Source organism: Saccoglossus kowalevskii, chromosome 18 (assembly GCF_978046115.1).
Source record: "Saccoglossus kowalevskii chromosome 18, keSacKowa6.1, whole genome shotgun sequence".
In the NCBI taxonomy this organism is placed as follows: Eukaryota; Metazoa; Hemichordata; class Enteropneusta; family Harrimaniidae; genus Saccoglossus; species Saccoglossus kowalevskii.
This window is the reverse complement of record NC_140658.1, coordinates 27,187,437-27,209,807: the sequence shown is the minus strand read 5'-3', so window position 1 is coordinate 27,209,807 and position 22,371 is coordinate 27,187,437. Positions and strand designations below refer to the sequence as shown.

The 22,371-nt window shown below is 36.0% G+C and overlaps 1 protein-coding gene across 10 annotated transcripts in view; it reads left to right on the top strand.

Moving 5' to 3' along the window:
* LOC100372975 (protein phosphatase EYA1) overlaps window positions 1-22,371 on the top strand; it is a 151,320-nt gene that overhangs the window by 123,716 nt on the left and 5,233 nt on the right. For 9 of the 10 annotated variants that reach the window (XM_085493180.1, XM_085493182.1, XM_085493186.1 and 6 more), the window contains 5 exons: window positions 10,737-10,826; window positions 17,637-17,695; window positions 18,556-18,716; window positions 21,104-21,218; window positions 21,965-22,193. In XM_085493180.1, coding sequence (XP_085349306.1) covers window positions 10,737-10,826; window positions 17,637-17,695; window positions 18,556-18,716; window positions 21,104-21,218; window positions 21,965-22,193 — 654 coding nt within the window. The remainder of the gene's footprint in view (window positions 1-10,736; window positions 10,827-17,636; window positions 17,696-18,555; window positions 18,717-21,103; window positions 21,219-21,964; window positions 22,194-22,371) is intronic. The other variant, XM_085493178.1, reaches the window with a different exon arrangement.

Below are 22,371 nucleotides of genomic sequence, written 5' to 3'. Positions count from 1 at the left end.
CTTTAATTGCGGTGTTCTTTCATTGTCTAGAATTTCAAAACAAAGTTTAATTTACTTTATGGTACTCTATTTGACAAAAAACTGTTTCCTCATATTGAAGTCTTATGTATTACAGAGATTAAAATGAACACATGCAACTCACAATATTGAGGGTGTTGACTCTCAACTTTATTCCTGCTAAACACATTTTTGGACGAAATGGACATAATTTTCCAGACAAAACTTTTGAACAAATATGGAAAATAAATTATGTTATGAAACCCGTTGGTTTTTAGAAGCAATCAATTAGATTAGTTGACCCCTAATATAAAGTATCAAAATTCTGATGAAATCATTGGAATGGTTTTAATCTGTTCTAACTTTCATTAAAATAACAAATTGTAGTAGTGGCTATAATCACAATACAAGGCTGAATAAACATTCCAAATCCCTCAAAAAAATTTGCCAATTTGAAAAAAAAAATAACAACCTTCAGAAAATGTCAAAGAGTAAAATGCCCAAATGAGCTGGAGAGGGGTCTTGACCTCTCCTTTGCCTACGGCATTCAACTAAATTGAGTGCAGTGTTTATAAACATTCTTTTTAAGTATTATTTGAAAAGAATGACTCTGTATGAGATTCTTAGACGGGTTTTCCTCCAGACATCTGTAAGCCATATGCACGTTTACGACCGCTTTAATTCCCAAATATTGTCATTTCTTTGCAACTTGTTAACAAACTTGGGGGCATAATATTTATGAGAGGTGAAAGTTCAACATTGTACCGGGATTATTAACTGATGTCTCATTTGCAGTAGTAGTGTTTTTTTATAACGATAAGAAGATGGGGAACACTTGAAAATTCATCTTGTAGACTTTCATCTCAAAATGAGGGTGTCTCATGAATATTCATGAGCTGAATTGGAGTTTTAACAATATCCCTTCAGGTTAGAGCCAACAATTATCTCTTTGCATTCCAATTTATAGCAACAGTTGTTGCCCTGTATGACATACATGTAATATTGACTAGTTGAGTGGTTTTACTGTCAGTGAGAATAATGTTGTTTTTGTAATTCAGCAATTTAGACAACACTGTAAAATGACTAATTTTCACTAGGTTTAAATTTTGCTGATTTACCATTTCAGGCATATTCAGTGGGTTTTAAATTCACGGTTTTATCATTTAGATAATGTGCTCTATGCTAAATTTTACATATTCACTGGGTTTTAATTTAGCGCATTTTACAGTCAGCAAAATTAAAACCCAGTGAATAATTAATCCTTTTACAGTACTCAGCAGTTGAGCAAGCTACAAACTACTTACTAGTTACTAGTACCCATAGCTGCAAAGAACCTAGCAGTGAAAAGCTAGAAAATACTCACAGTAGTAGTTGAAAGAGAGTATGCTTAGAAGGTAAAAGTTATCAAATATTTAGCAAATACAGGTTTAGATATTTTGCAATTCAAAAAGCTAGAATATTTTGCAGTTGCAGGCTAGAAGCTATTTACACAAATATATGTTGTAATTCACAGGAAACGGCTGTGTACTTTGTTCAAATAGAATTATCGTAAGAAATAAAAAAAAAGCCTATCAGAGAATCTCTTAGCATAATCTTTACAATATGAAAAATGCAGCTGACGATGGTTATTAATAGGAATTATTTCCTAATCTGCTCATTGAAAATAGATTTTGTAATATACCGAGTTTGGTTCATAATCCCTAATTGTGAGGTGAATCATGAAAAATGCAAACATGTTAAGTGGAAAGACTAATGACCCAGAAAACCAGCAGCAGATGTGCTCTGGCCGACTTAGCAAAGGTCCATGGCAGGGTTTCACATGTCATGAAATAAAGTTTTGGAAATGTCTGTGTGGTTTGATAGCCTGACAGCCCTCCAGGCCAGGACTACAGTCCGAGACAGGTCATGTTATTCCAAATTTTGTTATGATCGATTTGACAAGGGTTAGTTAGGACCCAGTGATCTGTCCATTGTAGCAGCAAGGCTGGTATGAATATACCAGGTTTCCTTAATAATACTCTAAATCTCGCAATTTATTATTTTTTATGAATACTTTTAAAGCACATTTTATAATGTGACCTACCCCCACTCACCAATTTATTTCTCATCTGGTTTACATCAAAATTTTCTTTGTTCAATTCCGGGTGTATTTCTGTTCATAATGCCATGCCTCAAAGTATGTTCCACCATCTTGAATCCATTGTGGTATTAAAATTGTTCAAAATAATAGTTCTTGTTATAATTTCAAAAAGTGTAAAACTAATACTGATAATGGAACTAACAGTTTAAATGACTATATGACTTAGCATTGATGGTGATCTATGCTAAATTAATTAAAGATCAATAAACAGAGGACTTTTGACAGACTAATTGTATGTGAAATAATAAACAGTTACCGAGTAGAAATGGTTTTGTAACTTGTTCTGTTTGTTTTAGTAAGCATTAATGTCTAACAGGGAATGACGGATTCTCGTCTCTGAGGAACAAACATCGAATCTAGCATCACTGAAAGGGACAGACCTATTCCACATAAAATAAAATATTTGTAGCAATCCATGAGAAAAACAGTAGTCGCCTCTCTTATCCTTCTCTCCCTTTGTAAGTTTGTTCTTCCCTGCCAGTCGCAAAAAATAATGTATCCTTACTCACAATTTAATGTACACAGGCAACTATGAGTATTACATCAGTGCTGATAAACTGTGGAGATTTTGTCTTTGAAAGGTCGCACTCACCCTAATATACAAAGATTATCTAGTGACTGGAATGCCTGACATAAGCTGGCCTTTAAGCCTCAGTTACCGTTAGCCACGTTTAATAAAATTACTTCCAATTTAAATGTGTTTGTTGTGTACTAAGTTGCATTGCAAACAAATTCAGATTTTACATTGATTTTAACATTAGTCTGGTTCTAATTTCTGTATGGAAAATTATCATAGTGACTAAATTTGTAAGGCAACCAGATTTTATCCGACATCATATCTGTGTAGTAAAAAAAAAAAATGGTTTTCCTATTTATAAATTAGTATTATGATGACAGTTTTAGTAATAGTTTTGTCATGAGCAGAGGGTAAACCAATCAGTTCACACTCTCATAGAAATCTATGGCAAAGTATGCTTTGATTTCCTGAGTATAATTAGATTACTTTCCCCTTTGCTGTATATTTTGATATAATAAGAACTTTTTAAAACATGTATCTTGTTTAAAATTTCTTTTGAATAAATGTAAAAGATGAGCTTTTGATCTGGAAATAGAATGCCTGGTACTGGCGTAGAGGTACTAGACTAGTCCTGGTACTGGCGTAGAGGTACTGGACTAGTCCTGGTACTGGCGTAGAGGTACTGGACTAGTCCTGGTACTGGCGTAGAGGTACTGGACTAGTCCTGGTACTGGTATAGAGGTACTGGACTAGTCCTGGTACTGGTATAGAGGTACTAGACTAGTCCTGGTTCTGGCATAGAGGTACTAGACTGGCCCTGGTACTGGCATAGAGGTACTAGACTAGTCCTGGTACTGGTATAGAGGTACTGGACTAGTCCTGGTACTGGCATAGAGGTACTGGACTAGTCCTGGTACTGGCATAGAGGTACTGGACTAGTCCTGGTACTGGTATAGAGGTACTGGACTTGTCCTGGTACTGGCATAGAGGTACTGGACTAATCCTGGTTCTGGCATAGAGGTACTAGACTAGTCCTGGTTCTGGCATAGAGGTACTAGACTAGTCCTAGTCCTAGTACTGGCATAGAGATACTGGACTAGTCCTGGTACTGGTATAGAGGTACTGGACTAGTCCTGGTACTGGTATAGAGGTACTAGACTAGTCCTGGTTCTGGCATAGAGGTACTAGACTAGTCCTGGTACTGGCATAGAGGTACTGGACTAGTCCTGGTACTGGTATAGAGGTACTAGACTAGTCCTGGTACTGGTATAGAGGTACTGGACTAGTCCTGGTACTGGCATAGAGGTACTGGACTAGTCCTGGTACTGGTATAGAGGTACTAGACTAGTCCTCGTACTGGTATAGAGGTACTGGACTGGTCCTGGTACTGGCATAGAGGTACTAGACTAGTCCTGGTACTGGTATAGAGGTACTGGACTAGTCCTGGTACTGGCATAGAGGTACTGGACTAGTCCTGGTACTGGCATAGAGGTACTGGACTAGTCCTGGTACTGGCATAGAGGTACTGGACTAGTCCTGGTACTGGTATAGAGGTACTAGACTAGTCCTGGTACTGGTATAGAGGTACTGGACTAGTCCTAGTTCTGGTATAGAGGTACTAGACTAGTCCTGGTTCTGGTATAGAGGTACTAGACTAGTCCTGGTACTGGTATAGAGGTACTAGACTAGTCCTGGTACTGGTATAGAGGTACTGGACTAGTCCTGGTACTGGCATATAGGTACTGGACTAGTCCTGGTACTGGTATAGAGGTACTAGACTAGTCCTGGTACTGGTATAGAGGTACTGGACTAGTCCTGGTTCTGGTATAGAGGTACTAGACTAGTCCTGGTACTGGTATAGAGGTACTAGACTAGTCCTGGTACTGGTATAGAGGTACTGGACTAGTCCTGGTTCTGGCATATAGGTACTAGACTAGTCCTGGTTCTGGCATAGAGGTACTAGACTAGTCCTGGTTCTGGCATAGAGGTACTAGACTGGCCCTGGTACTGGCATAGAGGTACTGGTATAGAGGTACTGGACTAGTCCTGGTACTGGTATAGAGATACTGGACTAGTCCTGGTTCTGGCATATAGGTACTAGACTAGTCCTGGTTCTGGCATAGAGGTACTAGACTAGTCCTGGTTCTGGCATAGAGGTACTAGACTGGCCCTGGTACTGGCATAGAGGTACTAGACTAGTCCTGGTACTGGTATAGAGGTACTGGACTAGTCCTGGTACTGGCATAGAGGTACTGGACTAGTCCTGGTACTGGCATAGAGGTACTGGACTAGTCCTGGTACTGGTATAGAGGTACTGGACTTGTCCTGGTACTGGCATAGAGGTACTGGACTAATCCTGGTACTGGTATTAAAATACTGGACTAGTCCTGGTACTGGTATAGAGGTACTAGACTAGTTCTGGTACTGGCATAGAGGTACTGGACTAGTCCTGGTACTGGCATAGATGTACTGGACTAGTCCTGGTACTGGCATAGAGGTACTGGACTAGTCCTGGTATAGAGATACTGGACTAGTCCTGGTACTGGTATAGAGGTACTAGACTAGTCCTGGTACTGGCATAGAGGTACTGGACTAGTCCTGGTACTGGTATAGAGGTACTGGACTAGTCCTGGTACTGGTATAGAGGTACTAGACTAGTCCTTGTTCTGGCATAGAGGTACTAGACTAGTCCTGGTACTGGCATAGAGGTACTGGACTAGTCCTGGTACTGGTATAGAGGTACTAGACTAGTCCTGGTACTGGTATAGAGGTACTGAACTAGTCCTGGTACTGGCATAGATGTACTGGACTAGTCCTGGTACTGGTATAGAGGTACTAGACTAGTCCTGGTACTGGTATAGAGGTACTGGACTGGTCCTGGTACTGGCATAGAGGTACTAGACTAGTCCTGGTACTGGTATAGAGGTACTGGACTAGTCCTGGTACTGGCATAGAGGTACTGGACTAGTCCTGGTACTGGCATAGAGGTACTGGACTAGTCCTGGTACTGGCATAGAGGTACTGGACTAGTCCTGGTACTGGTATAGAGGTACTAGACTAGTCCTGGTACTGGTATAGAGGTACTGGACTAGTCCTAGTTCTGGTATAGAGGTACTAGACTAGTCCTGGTTCTGGTATAGAGGTACTAGACTAGTCCTGGTACTGGTATAGAGGTACTAGACTAGTCCTGGTACTGGTATAGAGGTACTGGACTAGTCCTGGTACTGGCATAGAGGTACTGGACTAGTCCTGGTACTGGTATAGAGGTATTAGACTAGTCCTGGTACTGGTATAGAGGTACTGGACTAGTCCTGGTTCTGGTATAGAGGTACTAGACTAGTCCTGGTACTGGTATAGAGGTACTAGACTAGTCCTGGTACTGGTATAGAGGTACTGGACTAGTCCTGGTACTGGCATAGAGGTACTGGACTAGTCCTGGTTCTGGCATAGAGGTACTGGACTAGTCCTGGTACTGGTATAGAGATACTGGACTAGTCCTGGTACTGGTATAGAGATACTGGACTAGTCCTGGTACTGGTATAGAGGTACTGGACTAGTCCTGGTACTGGTATAGAGATACTGGACTAGTCCTGGTACTGGTATAGAGGTACTGGACTAGTCCTGGTACTGGTATAGAGATACTGGACTAGTCCTGGTACTGGTATAAAGGTACTGGACTAGTCCTGGTACTGGTATAGAGATACTGGACTAGTCCTGGTTCTGGCATAGAGGTACTGGACTAGTCCTGGTACTGGTATAGAGATACTAGACTAGTCCTGGTACTGGTATAGAGGTACTGGACTAGTCCTGGTACTGGTATAGAGATACTGGACTAGTCCTGGTTCTGGCATAGAGGTACTGGACTAGTCCTGGTACTGGTATAGAGATACTGGACTAGTCCTGGTACTGGTATAGAGGTACTGGACTAGTCCTGGTACTGGTATAGAGATACTGGACTAGTCCTGGTACTGGTATAGAGGTACTGGACTAGTCCTGGTACTGGTATAGAGGTACTGGACTAGTCCTGGTACTGGTATAGAGATACTGGACTAGTCCTGGTACTGGTATAGAGGTACTGGACTAGTCCTGGTACTGGTATAGAGATACTGGACTAGTCCTGGTACTGGTATAGATGTACTGGACTAGTCCTGGTTCTGGTATGGAGGTACATGTGCATTACTAGTCATTAATATGCAACTATTTTCTCAAAATTGTAGTTGTTGATCTGATTTTCCATTTCCTAATAAAGTGAAGCCTGATTCGTACAAGTTTGATGAAGACTGCATTTGTTTCTCTTCTGTATCAAACCTGATATGAAAGATCACGCCACAAATTATATTTCAAGTGGTTGGAATTGTTGGGAACGGCTTTGTATTGATAGCCATCAGCCGCCGATAATTAAGAGTACAAATCATTACACATAGTCGGCATATTTTGCCATTCAAAAATAATCACTGGCACACTCCTAAGGGTCGACTGTTTGACCAGTTTTAATCTCACCAATGGTTTCTAATTATCTGTATTTTAAAAAACCAAATTAAACTGTACCTTATATTAATAGCTTTCATTAAAAGCACCTATAGCATGAAGTGGTATCCTGACAGCTGACAGTCATTGTCTAGTCTGGGGGTCCTGGATTGGGTTAATGTCAGACATGTGTTGTTGGTGTTTTGTTCTCTCTGGGAGCCCAGAGGGGGAGCTGGACTCTATGCTTTGATGATTTGGAACACACTGTGCGAAATATGAAAACTATGCTACAATGTATCATGTCTATATGTAAATGAAGCGCATGGGTCACAAACCTTGATATACTCCTCTGACGTCCCGCTAACTTAGGGGACTTCACATCAATTTTAGCACACTTAAGGAGTTTTATTATCATGTAGATTTTTCTGATATTATGAATCATTACAACAGGTTGTTCTTAAGAATGTGCACAAGACTCAGGAGTCTTGTATGAATTTCTCTGTCTCTTAGAGGGCCTTCATTATTGATTAAAATAAACAAGACTAGTACATTGGGTGTGTAAATAATCCATCTCTCTCTCTGTTAATGAACATATTTTCTTTATATAACATTGCCTCTGAGCCACGAAAATTCGGCCATGACTGTAAAAAAATAACATAATTTGATTAAAAAGAATAAGTATTGAGATGAAAATAGATTTTACATGATGTCATGTGACATGTTACTTCATTGCCAGCCACCAGCGTGTATTCATAATATTCTTCCTTGGCAACTATCTTAGAAATATAATTTTCCTCAGCAACCATCTTAAAAGCAAAACTGTCTTAGTTACGTAATTTTCCTTTTCCTACATACATAAAACCTTTTTTGGCAGCCTTTTGCAGATAAAGCTTCAACTGTGGCAATATACACCTACTTTCCATCTTGGTGATAGTCAATATGAGCTTATTAGTATTGGGAAAAAAAAAATTAGATTTGATTATATTAAACTTATTGTAATATTAACAAAATTTATTCGTATTCCTTTGTATTTGGAATGAATAATGAATAGACCTTAGGTAGAAATGGCCGCCGAAATCTCATTGAGAGCTGGAAACCTACAAGTTTTAATTTTAACCTTCAAATATTCCCGTCATCGCGTCTGCTGTTTTATGTTACCATAGTGGTGTGGACTTGATAGTGGGAGGGGATAGGGCACTATTTGAGTGCAAAAAATGGTCCTGTGTCTCTCTCACTCTCGGTGAGATCTTGGCAGCCATTGCAGTCATTCATTGTGTCTTTCTTGTAAAACAAGTTATCTGCCACTTTATTCATCATTGCGTTTAGCAATTGTAAAGTAAATTATCTGATAAAATCATGTCACTTAAATGCATATATCATCCTCCAGATGTCTAAAGTTCAAAGAATCTTCTATTATTATTTTTTGAAAAGATTAAGGTATAAATGCAGGTTCGTGGGCACTTAGAGTGAAAACAATTTTTTTTGGCTTTAACTTACCCAGACAGTCTTGGCTAGATAGTGTAAAAATTTCGAAGCATTGTCAATGCTGGGACATACTCAAAAATTGATTTTAAAATATAGGGAAGCGAGGCACATGTATGTGATTAAAAGTCACATCTCATTCTCAAAAATCATTGATTTGCTGGGCTTCAAAATGTTGTGTAGTGTCCTGATTCCAGATATTAGAACCCTTGGTGAAGTTGAAAATGTTTAAGACTATTTTAGATCGGAGGCATATAACGTTATTAAGACGGAGTAGTTGGTGGTGATTAGTAGGTGGTACTGTTTGGTGTTTGTTGGTCGATATTAATGGCTGGTAGGTGGTAGTTGTTTTAATGGCTGGTCAGTAGTAATGGCTGGTTGTTAATAGTATATGGTCAGTGGTAATAATTAGTGGTTGGTTTAAATCATGGGTAACACTAAAAAAAATATCGATCTATAGTTGTTCACATTTTTATTGAAACTTCAACTACTGATTCTTCTGCCAACTAGCATTGACAATTATAACCTAACTCTAATGTCAAATGTGTTCACACACCAAATTGTTGAAGAAATTATTTGCTAGTCTTCTGTTATATTCTCTAAATTCAGTCTTACATACTTTAATAACAATTGTGAACCAACATTTTAAAGCATAATTAAAATACCGATAGTACTTTTTTTTTACCAAAACTCTTCCTGGACAGTCATGCCCTTGTTATCAAACAAATTCAGTTATTTATCAGTTGTAATGGAATAAAACTGCTTTGAAGACTTCTGTAAGTTTTTATTATTGCATCTGTTCGGCTCCTATACTGTTTGGTGCTGGTAACACAACTTCTATTCAAAGCCAACGCTGGTCACGACTTTCAGAAAAACCCAATGGCTGAAACTCCCTCTATTAAATAAATAATCATGCCAGCGATTGTACTCAGCAAAAATTCATAGCATGCTGGCCCACTTCACCGCTGACCCTGAGTGTAAGGTATGTTAACCCTTTCCTCTGTATGTGGTATGCATGCGAAAAGGAGTGGGAAAAAAAATGGTGCCCAGCTGGTTTTCAGTGTTACCGATTGTAGCACAAGATAATGGTTAAATTGGAACCGGGTGATGTGCATGATACAATAACATTAACCTACATATGCCCTTGGTTTTAATGATTTCTAGCAATGGAATAAATATTTTAATACAACGTGTGTGTGTGGAATTACATGTCATATTGATGTGTGCCGGCTACATACAACTAATCACATGGTGTCTGTTAATAGAAGTACATACTCACAAACAGAATTTGAGGGATGTTGAAAAATTCATTAGGTTCTAACAAAATAAATTTTTTGGTTTACTTTTAAATTATTTTTGAAGCTCTCGCTGATTTGTAAACACTTCTATAGTATTTATGGATAAGTTTTGAAAGATTAATGATTTGGTAGTAATTTAAGGTAGTAATTAAAATTTTATTGATAACATAAATATAAGACTTTTCAGAATGCTTTTATTATTTATTTAAGATCAACCTCATCTTAGTATAGGTAGTGTTTTATTGGCTTTCTCTACTAGAAATCTCAAGTTGTGGTCGTTTAGACTATCTGTACAGAGTGTTGACTTTCTCAATTGCTGTATTGGTGTCCTATGACACGCACAGCCGAGTACTATGGTAGGAGTACTATGGTTCTACCGGCACTGTTCTGTTTGGTGTTGATTAATGACTGTGGCAGTAACATTACACTGGTTGGGTTTAGATTGTTGGGATTCAGTTCATTCATGTTTCTGCTGCAATGTTGGTTTGGGGTTGTCACTTTCTCTGTTTAAGAAAGCAGGGCAGGGCTCCATTGAAACCGGAGTGCGATGACGGTGATATAATACGTCTATTTCACACTACTAGTGTGCTATGTAAACTGTGTGCTAACTTAGTCTGTTGGTACATGCTGGTGTATTGGTGTGAGCCATACAACGATACAATGTACATAATGCTGTGACAGTATTCTTTGCTAGAATACTCTGCTGCTGCGATACACTGTGCTGCTGTGATACCTTGTGCTGTGATACTCTTGAAACCAAGGGAATACTGTGAAATTTTCAACCATAGCCGTTATTATCACTAAAATCCTTTTTTTTTGTCTTCTTTCTCTGTAGGATCCTCCATCCTCAGTGTCACTAGGACTGAGAATGGAAGAAATGATTTTTAATTTAGCAGACACACATCTTTTCTTCAATGACTTAGAGGTAAGTAATATTGCTCTTTTATAAAATAATAACATCTGTGCTTGCAATGACATTAATACATGTAGAAATATGACGGCCATCTTTGATTATAGAAATATGATGGTCATCTTTGGTTATAGAAATATGATGGCCATCTTTGGTTATAAAAATATGATGTCCATCTTTGTTTATAGAAATATGATGGCTATCTTTGGTTATTGAAATATGATGTCCATCTTTGGTTATAGAAATATGACGGCTATCTTTGGTTATTGAAATATGACGGCCATCTTTGGTTATAGAAATATGATGGCCATCTTTGGTTATAGATATATGACGGCTATCTTTGGTTATAGAAATATGATGGCCATCTTTGGTTATAGAAATATGACGGCCATCTTTGGTTATAGAAATATGACGACCATCTTTGGTTATAGAAATATGACGGCCATCTTTGGTTATAGAAATATGACGGCCATCTTTGGTTATAGATATATGACGGCTATCTTTGGTTATTGAAATATGACGGCCATCTTTGGTTATAGAAATATGACGGCCATCTTTGGTTATAGAAATATGACGGCCATCTTTGGTTATAGAAATATGACGGCCATCTTTGGTTATAGATATATGACGGCCATCTTTGGTTATAGATATATGACGGCCATCTTTGGTTATTGAAATATGACGGCCATCTTTGGTTATAGAAATATGACGGCTATCTTTGGTTATTGAAATATGACGGCCATCTTTGGTTATAGAAATATGACGGCTATCTTTGGTTATTGAAATATAACGGCCATCTTTGGTTATTGAAATATGACGGCCATCTTTGGTTATAGAAATATGACGGCCATCTTTGGTTATAGAAATATGACAGCCATCTTTGGTTATAGATATATGACGGCCATCTTTGGTTATAGAAATATGACGGCCATCTTTGGTTATAGAAATATGACGGCCATCTTTGGTTATAGAAATATGACGGCCATCTTTGGTTATAGATATATGACGGCCATCTTTGGTTATAGATATATGACGGCCATCTTTGGTTATTGAAATATGACGGCCATCTTTGGTTATAGAAATATGACGGCTATCTTTGGTTATTGAAATATGACGGCCATCTTTGGTTATAGAAATATGACGGCTATCTTTGGTTATTGAAATATAACGGCCATCTTTGGTTATTGAAATATGACGGCCATCTTTGGTTATAGAAATATGACGGCCATCTTTGGTTATAGAAATATGACAGCCATCTTTGGTTATAGAAATATAACGGCCATCTTTGGTTATAGAAATATGACGGCCATCTTTGGTTATAGAAATATGACGGCCATCTTTGGTTATAGAAATATGACGGCCATCTTTGGTTATAGATATATGACGGCTATCTTTGGTTATTGAAATATGACGACCATCTTTGGTTATAGAAATATGACGGCCATCTTTGGTTATAGAAATATGATGGCCATCTTTGGTTATAGAAATATGACAGCCATCTTTGGTTATAGAAATATGACGGCGATTTTTGGTTCTAGCATTGTGGCGACCATATTTGAATACATGTAGCCATCTTTAATTTAACAAGAGGCAGATTTTTCCAAAAATTTTGTGATTCAGGCAATATCACAAATTTGTAGTAGTGAACTTATTGACTAAAATCCTGAAGACAAGGGTCACAGTGACTTTCTTCTTTATGTATGTCAGTCACTAGCAATAATAGCTGCATGAATCACATGGTATAGCTCTGCCAAGGTTACAATAGTTACACTATGTTCTGTGGATGAAGATCTCCATTTATGTCAGCCAGTCTCCTTTTCTACTGAACCTCTGCAAACCATTTCCTTTGTGACCAGTGTGGGTTTAGCAGTAGCCGTCAATCTGACAAGATTGAAAATCAAATAAACCCGAGTTGAAAACCTAAACACACACACGCATCAACTTGCCATCAGCTTAATTTTACTGTTGACAAAAGCATTCTATACTTTATAAAGAAAAGCTGCTGAATTCCTCACCAGATTTCCCTTTTATATTTCCGTCCCTATTTAATCTTCAGACTGGTACTGTGTTTGATCTTTAAAGCCATGACCTGTTCAGTGCTCATCCATTGGTTTCAATCAAGAGTTTTCTCAAAAAGAAACGATGTAAAGTGGAAATACTTGACCGTGAGCTGTCTTATTAAGATGAGGACATACTCTAACAAGTTCAAATTTGATTGCTGCATTTGCCTATAAGCTTACTATTGACACTTTGTATACTTTAATGATTTACAAAAGATAAATTTTGGAGTAGGATTGAATGAAGTTAAATTTCAACAAATTCACCCAAAGCTTTTCACTATGAACCTTTTTTTGTTTTAAAAGTACTAGAAACGGCTTTAATTTTACAAGAGACTGTTGTTCGTAAAACCACACAATTTGGTGAACAACTCATTTTAGACCATTAAGTGAGTCGCAATGATTCTCACAAATACCATCAAATCACAGAAATTAATAGCAGTGAAAATTTTAAAAGTTGCAGTGTTTCTATTTTTCTTAAAAATTTTATTCTGAAGTTCCTCAGTGAGTGAAATTGTAGTGGAGTTTGCAAGGTAATATATTCATGAATATCCAGTTAAATTCGTCTAAAAAAAAGTCATAGTAAAACATTTCTTCAGAGACACTATATGATTATGCAGCTTTAAGTGCAGAGATGAAATAATTTAATTTTACATATTTGTTTTTTTTAATTCACTGGAAAATATTTAAAAGATTTTGTTATTAAAAAAATTTTAAATTTTTTGCTTAACCACAAATATGTGTTCTTAACATACCGGTAAGGCCAAAAAAAAAATTTTCTTGTTGCCCTCAGCGGCCGACCGAAAAATATTATGAAATATTGGGTCGCGTTTTTTTTTTTTTTGAAATAGGCCAAACAAATAAAAAACTCACCATTTTAAGCAGTAAAAAAGTGTTTCCTCTAAAAATTAAGGATCCCGGACCGTTGTTTGATAAGTGGCGACCTCGAACCTCAGGTTGATCTGTATTTCTCTGATAGAAATCTGATAGACCGTCCCACCCAATGTTTCCATTTTCCGACATGAGGGCAACGTAAGGTTTTTTTTTTGCCCTAATACAAAATCAGTTTCTACATACATAATTGCTCATCCTTTTTTTTTTGCTCTTCTGGTTTTACTTCCATTACCATTACCCGTATGTCACAACATTTTTAACCCATTAAATAGAATTATCAAGCTTCAGGGTAGTATGGAGTTGAAGTGCCTACCCCCTACTATTCATTCCCATCACTTTATTTATTTATTTTTTTCCAACTCTTCCACATACCTTATCACTTGGGCATTGTTCATGCCATAGTTGTTCAACCTATATTTGTTTTATGGAGTCAGTATGTCTGAGCTCCTCTGTGGGATTGTCCTCGGCATCCTCATACTTAATTATACTGGCTTCTTATCAACAGCTGACTCTAGGAAGTATATTGTTTACTCAGTCAGTAATTCTCATATCGGACAAATCATCAGTTGGATCAAGAACAAGTTAATCTGATGGCGCTTTTTTTACTGCTATCAAATTTTGGTTAGTGATTGCCAGGCCATTTCCAACGTAAAAATCTCATTTTTTCGTCTCCAATAAAAACCTTGAGATATGAAGCAGAAGTTTATTATACTTTACATTCATAAGTTTATATTATATAATATTTTGTTCATGGCTTAAAATAATTTCAAGAAAAAATTTTCCTCAATGTTGAATAAAGTTGAGAAATGGATAGGGATACGGCAAAGCTATCTTGAGAAGTTCTTCGCATGTTAGCGATATGCAGACACCATACTCATAATAGCGTAATGTCTGAGAAATGTTAATTTGATTGACAAGTAACGTTAAACCCAGGGAGTGGTAAATCCGATTTGTCCTCCCACAGCTTAGTTTTAATATTCTTGTCACAATTTCCTCATACATACATAACTGCAAATGTGCACCATCTTGGTCATGTGCACTGTCCCTTGAGCTTTTGTACTTACTGGTATGTTCAGCGTTTGTTGTTAAACTGGTTTTTGACCCAAAAATTTGCAGGTTTGAATTTTGTTAAACCTACTGGAAAGGTGTATTATAAGTTTCTGTGTATGCATGAACATTTGGAACATTGCAAAATACTAATTTTTGTACTCTGCAGTCATAGCGCTCACCCAGTACTTGTGTTTGGAATACATACTAAGTCATTGGTATTCGACCAGTCTAAGATTGCTTATAGCTGCCTGCACTACAGGTTTTCACAGACTCAAAGTTTTCCTTAATGTATCCCTTCCTGCAACCATGGAATCTTTGTTTCCTTGAGCAATCCAGAGTGGTTAACAATCAATTTATATCATTCCAAATTTTAATATATAAAAAAAACATGCCTGAAAAAAAATTTGATCACAATTCTAGTGTTGGTGTACCTAATTACACCGTTCTTCTCAAAAACAAATTGTTCATTTCTGTGAGCTGAGTTCAAGTTTGCTCCCTCTGCTCAGGTCACCTGCTGTGGTCACTCTGTTGTTATGCAAATCACGTTGGTTTATATGGAGGACCTACACAGAAGCAGTGTTTTACCCACTTCATGTGTGAGTCAATATTTGACAAACAAACAAACAATGACATGCGGGTTTGTCAGAATCAATACATTACTGTCTGTAAACATTATCATGCTGTATTTAACACTGCTGTTCCATTTCGTCATTGCGTGTGAATAACCCGCAGTCCTATCTAGATAATCATTAAAATTGTATAAAAACTTTATAATTTAATGTGGTTATATAGTTTCATTTCCCAACTAAAATAATTATTGACAAATATATTAATATATTAACAGATAATTTGTTCCCAGCGGGCACTGAATGGTTTTTCGGGTATTCAACAGTTTTAATTTTGATGTCTCACAGAACCTAACTCCGGCCCCTACAGAGTATTTACACTATACAAGTGTATATTAAGCTATGACTTTTTTGGGGCTTAACAGATTTGCCCCGAGGATATTAATGTTTGCAAACCGACTAGAAAAACATGACCTTGTGCACTTTGTACACAGTTGACAACAATTAACGTATAACATGAACGACTTTTCTCTGCAAACTCGTCTGATTTCTGGTAACACATTTGCTGACACATGTTTGCTTTCACTTTGAGGTGTGAATGGTGGCTGTTAATTTTGCCTAACTATAGCGTGCCTAACTTTCGTTTGCCTAACTCTATTCTAATTACGGTCTATAGACATACAGGATAGAAACAACACAGTTTTTATTACTGAAATCATCCAAAAAGTTTACAAATACCTGTACAAGTAAAAGTCTAAATTCAGATATTGTTATCCTGATTGGTTGTATCATGGAGGTACCCCCGGTATAAACATACCTCCATGTTGTATGTAGATGTAGGTGGAAATTTCAAATTAAAAAAAATGGTTCTAATCTCGTCTAATCGTACATGCACCCAATCCCGCCCCATTACCAAATAGATGTAAAAAAGTTAACCGTACACAAAATAACCTGCATTAACTATTTGCTAATAAGTTCAAGCAAAAAATAGTCTGGTTTACTCTTAGCCTATATATCCATCTACATTCTGACAGACTTTGAGAATCATTCACGGTTCATAGGTTTAATACGTCTGTGAATGAAGATATTCTAAATTATTACTATACTGAAATTTGATGAAATGTTTTTTTTTTCACCAATATTACAATAACAATGTATTGTAGTGCAATTGCAGAACAAATGCCAACAATCTTGCATACTAATTAGATAATTTGCATATTGAGTAAATTTTATGTTTAAACTATGATTAGTATTATAAATATCAGTCAGGAGAAGGCAACCCTGGAACTAAGCGGTCTTTGGTAACTTTATATTTCGATTTTGTAATACATGTTGCCTGGTTATATTATTTTCTAAACTATTTTAAGTACTGCATACAAAATTTAATACTATATATGATATAATGTTACTAAGTTTCTTTAAAATTGTTATAATATTTATTTCTTGTATATTTCAATTTCTGGTTCGGTCTGTCTTATCTTTCCTTGCCTAAGGGAAGACATTCTGTCATTTTCTGCAACTGTGTTACCAAGGCAACTTTTTATAAAACTGCCATCTGTGGCATTTCTTCATTTCCCTGTTTGAATATTTCATAGAATGGGTCACTGTGCTGATACTTTTCAGTAGCTTCTGTGGAATCGAATACTTCTGATGTAGTCATGTGATAAATCCAGAATTAAGCTTTATTTTTATTTTCAGAATTTGAATTAACTACTGTAAAACTAATGTCTTTTTCGCGAGCATGTCTTTTAGCAAATTTAGCAAGAGAACTGATTCGCTAATTCATGATGTCGCTAATGACTTTATTATAAATTCAAAATGGCCAAGGCTTTGGGATTTGTATACAATAATCCGGAACATAAAAATCTGTGGCGCTTCCTAATTACACTTGACAGTTTTTCTTGGTTTTTATGGAGGTGATAACTGCGCATTTGTTTTGGCAGGCGACAGACAAGTATTGTGAAAACAGGAAATCAACAATGACAAGAGAGATTCGCTAAATCAACATTTCGCTATTACCTCATTTTACCACAATTTGCTAAAATTGCATGTCGCTTTTTCAACATGTTTTACAGTATTTTTCTCCAACTAATAAATATCACTTGTTATTTAGAAATTCACCGTCCACTGTGTGATAAAATAATACAGATAATGTCTCATCGTGGTGTCTGAGTGATGATGTCATATCTAAAGTACTTGTAAGACAAGAAACCTTTTTTATGTTATTTTGAACTTTTGCGTTTTCTCTCTTCTGATAGGAATGTGACCAAGTACATATTGATGATGTGGCGTCAGATGACAATGGCCAAGATTTAAGGTATTTTATTAACATTGTGCAAAGTGGGGAGGGCATGTTCCTTTCTATTCTAATCTTTGAGCAAGTGGAGTAGAGACATAACAAACAACCATTCAACCATCAAAAACTACTCTGCGTTATTTGTCATCGGTATGTAAAGATTTTCGAAAGATTTAGTATGTCGCTACAAATTATTTGATAAATTTGTTTATCGGCTTACCAACGCAAACAATTTCGATAGCGACAAACTTTAATCTAATCTGTGACTTATTTTTGGCTATGAACTCTATGTCGCGTGGTTTGCAAGAAAGATTGTGTCTAGACAGCGGACTAATTTTTCTGTGTGTAAAACGTGACAGGGTAATAGCAATAATGACACGTATATTTAATGTTTGCTCTGACATTCTTGTCATTGTACGAAGTCGGTGAACGGTGACTGTTCATTGCAAATTTAGACAAACAAGTCAGGCCCAAAAATAGTAAATTGGTGGCAAGCTGTCATTCCAGAGCATACACGATCTGTTTAAAGACAGTTCAGGCAATAAGGACTTGAGGAATGTAATTATTGGGAACTAATGAAAAGGCCTGGAACTGTCAACGAAGTGATTAAATGCGTTGCTCGGGTATGGGGTGAATGGTGCATGTTGGGTAGATTCATCTAAAAATGTGGTAAATGGCTGGAAAATGTGTGAACTTTTTTTTTTTCAAGGATGGTCAATTTTAAGGTTGATGCAAGTATCACATGGATTGACTATAGAGGGCGCTATTCCTGCAAAATGGAAATTACACTTCTGGTAGCCAAACCTGTAATTATTCATTGTGTGAAGTATATATGATGTAATTTTGTAAGCTGAATAATTTTTTTTTTCTTTTCATTTCAGTACATATAATTTTGCCACAGATGGTTTCCATGCTGCGGCTACCAGTGCCAACCTTTGCTTAGCAACAGGAGTTAGAGGTGGAGTAGACTGGATGAGAAAATTAGCATTCCGTTATCGAAGGATAAAAGAAATCTATAATAGTTATAAAAATAATGTAGGAGGTGAGTTGAAAGGCCAGATTATTTTTAAAATTAAAGACGCATTACCACTTTGTGAAGCATCGCTACCAGAACAAGTTAAAAACATAAAATGTGTAAAAAATCAAGTTGTTTCTTTTTTCTAGAAAAAATTTGTGATGTTCACATTTTTAGCTCCGCTGTCGACTTTGTCGAGCGGAGCTTATCATATGAGTGATTGTCCGTCGTCGTCGTCGTCCGTCGTCCGTCGTCCGTGTCAATGTTTTACTTTTTCGACTTCTTCTTGAAAACTACAAGCCTAAATGCTTTGATACTTGGTGTATATGTACCTTGGGTAGACCTCTCTTAGGTTTGTTCATTTCATGTTGATATCTTTAATTCTCTAATTTTGGTGAATATTTTTGTCATTTTTGGTAAAAACTGATATTTTCGACTTCTTGTTAAAAACCGCAAGTGCAAATGCTTTGATATTACATATATAGGTACTACATGTGGACCTCTCTCAGATTTGTTCATTTCGTGATGATATCTTCAATTCTCTAATTTTGGTGAATATTTTTGTCATTTTTGGTAAAAACTGATATTTTCGACTTCTTGTTAAAAACCGCAAGTGCAAATGCTTTGATATTACATATATAGGTACTACATGTGGACCTCTCTCAGATTTGTTCATTTTGTAATGATATCTTTAATTCTCTAATTTTGGTGAATATTTTTGTCATTTTCGGTAAAAACTGATATTTTCGACTTCTTGTTAAAAACCGCAAGTGCAAATGCTTTGATATTACATATATAGGTACTACATGTGGACCTCTGTCAGATTTGTTCATTTTGTAATGATATCTTTAATTCTCTAATTTTGGTGAATATTTTTGTCATTTTTGGTAAAAACTGATATTTTCGACTTCTTGTTAAAAACCGCAAGTCCAATTGCTTTGATACTACATATATAGGTACTACATGTGGACCTCTCTCAGATTTGTTTATTTCGTGATGATATCTTCAATTCTCTAATTTTGGTGAATATTTTTGTCATTTTTGGTAAAAACTGATATTTTCGACTTCTTGTTAAAAACCGCAAGTGCAAATGCTTTGATATTACATATATAGGTACTACATGTGGACCTCTCTCAGATTTGTTCATTTTGTAATGATATCTTTAATTCTCTAATTTTGGTGAATATTTTTGTCATTTTTGGTAAAAACTGATATTTTCGACTTCTTGTTAAAAACCGCAAGTGCAAATGCTTTGATATTACATATATAGGTACTACATGTGGACCTCTCTCAGATTTGTTCATTTTGTAATGATATCTTTAATTCTCTAATTTTGGTGAATATTTTTGTCATTTTCGGTAAAAACTGATATTTTCGACTTCTTGTTAAAAACCGCAAGTGCAAATGCTTTGATATTACATATATAGGTACTACATGTGGACCTCTCTCAGATTTGTTCATTTTGTAATGATATCTTTAATTCTCTAATTTTGGTGAATATTTTTGTCATTTTCGGGAAAAACTGATATTTTCGACTTCTTGTTAAAAACCGCAAGTGCAAATGCTTTGATATTACATATATAGGTACTACATGTGGACCTCTGTCAGATTTGTTCATTTTGTAATGATATCTTTAATTCTCTAATTTTGGTGAATATTTTTGTCATTTTTTGGTGAAAAGTGATATTTTCGACTTCTTGTTAAAAACCGCAAGTCCAATTGCTTTGATACTACATATATAGGTACTACATGTGGACCTCTCTCAGATTTGTTTATTTCGTGATGATATCTTCAATTCTCTAATTTTGGTGAATATTTTTGTCATTTTTGGTAAAAACTGATATTTTCGACTTCTTGTTAAAAACCGCAAGTCCGATTGCTTTGATATTACATATATAGGTACTACATGTGGACCTCTCTCAGATTTGTTCATTTTGTGATGATATCTTCAATTCTCTAATTTTGGTGAATATTTTTGTCATTTTTGGTAAAAGTGATATTTTCGACTTCTTGTTGAAAACTGTAAGTCCGATTGCTTTGATATTACATATATAGGTACTACATGTGGACCTCTCTCAGATTTGTTCATTTTGTGATGATATCTTCAATTCTCTAATTAATTTATTTTGGTGAATATTTTTGTAATTTTTGGTAAAAAGTGATATTTTCGACTTCTTGTTAAAAACTGTAAGTCCGATTGCTTTGATACTATTCATATTGTTCATTTTCTAATGATGTCTTCAGTTCTTTAATTGAAATGTGCCTTGCTAACAGCGGAGCTATCTCAGCCGATAGGCTGCTTGTTACCATATACATGCAATGACACTAATAAATCAGGTTTTTCTTTACATACAGTTAAACTGGAAAACTCAAAAGCAGTGTTCTCTAAATAATTGTTTTCATTGATTCATTAGCTGTACTGGGCCCAGAGAAGAGGGAAACATGGTTACAACTGAGAGCAGAGATAGAAGCATTGACAGATTCATGGCTTACGTTAGCTCTCAAATCATTAACACTTATAAACTCCAGGTAAGTTTTTTTTTTATAATTTCATCAAAGAAATTAATCTCCCATTGGTTATTATGTGAAACTTATGCAAATAAAATATGGAGCATGATAGTATGTGGATGTGAATAACAGTGAGACGTATCTCTGTCATATTTACGTATCGGTAAGTGTATCAGCTCAAGCAAATATGGCAATCTTTTTTCTGAGAATCATGGAGAGGTTACAATGGCAATTTATTGAAATGTGTCTATTGTTCACCTCAGCATACGTTTAAAATAATACCCATAGCCTGTTTGTTCTAGCCTAAATGCTGGTATGTCATTATTATTAGTCCCTGTCACTATTTGATTCAAAATAACCAACTGGTAGCTATGTTATTAATTATTTATTTTACATAACTTGTATGAAGATCTCATTTTCATATGATGTTCTGTTGTAACGACTGTTTCGTTTTGTACTTAATTGAAATAATTTTCCATTTTAAAAAAAAATTATGATTCTTAAAATTATATATTTTTTCTGAAATGTGAGACAAGTTAACTTTGGCATTGAAAGGGTTCATACGACTTAAATGCATTCTGTTGTGAAAAAGCAGGTTTAAATTCCATGTGAACAATTTCTTTACCTATGTTGTATTTATTGGGGATCCAAATAAAACATAATAAGGTGGCACAATGAGCACCATCCTTCAATACAAATACACTTTTAAAATACATACCACTGATAAATTAGTATATGTCCTTAACTGTTAGTTCCTCTCTTCACAGGTCAAATTGTACAAATGTGCTCGTAACCACCACACAACTCGTACCCGCTGTTGCCAAAGTATTATTGTATGGTTTAGGAGGCGCCTTCCCAATTGAGAACATCTACAGTGCTACCAAGATAGGAAAAGAAAGTTGTTTTGAGCGTATTGTATCTCGGTTTGGTAGAAAAGTTACATATGTGGCAATTGGTGATGGAAGGGACGAAGAACAGGCTGCCAAAAGTGTAAGTGTAAGTTCTTTTGGTTTGACCTCTAAAAAAAATACTGAATACGAAAAACTATATTTAATGAAATAATAGAATAAATACGGTATCAGAAGCGCGTCTCCAGTAGGAGCTCATATAAACGGAAAGTGGCATTGGTTATACACTAAATTATTCAAATATGACTTATTTTGACTATAGACCT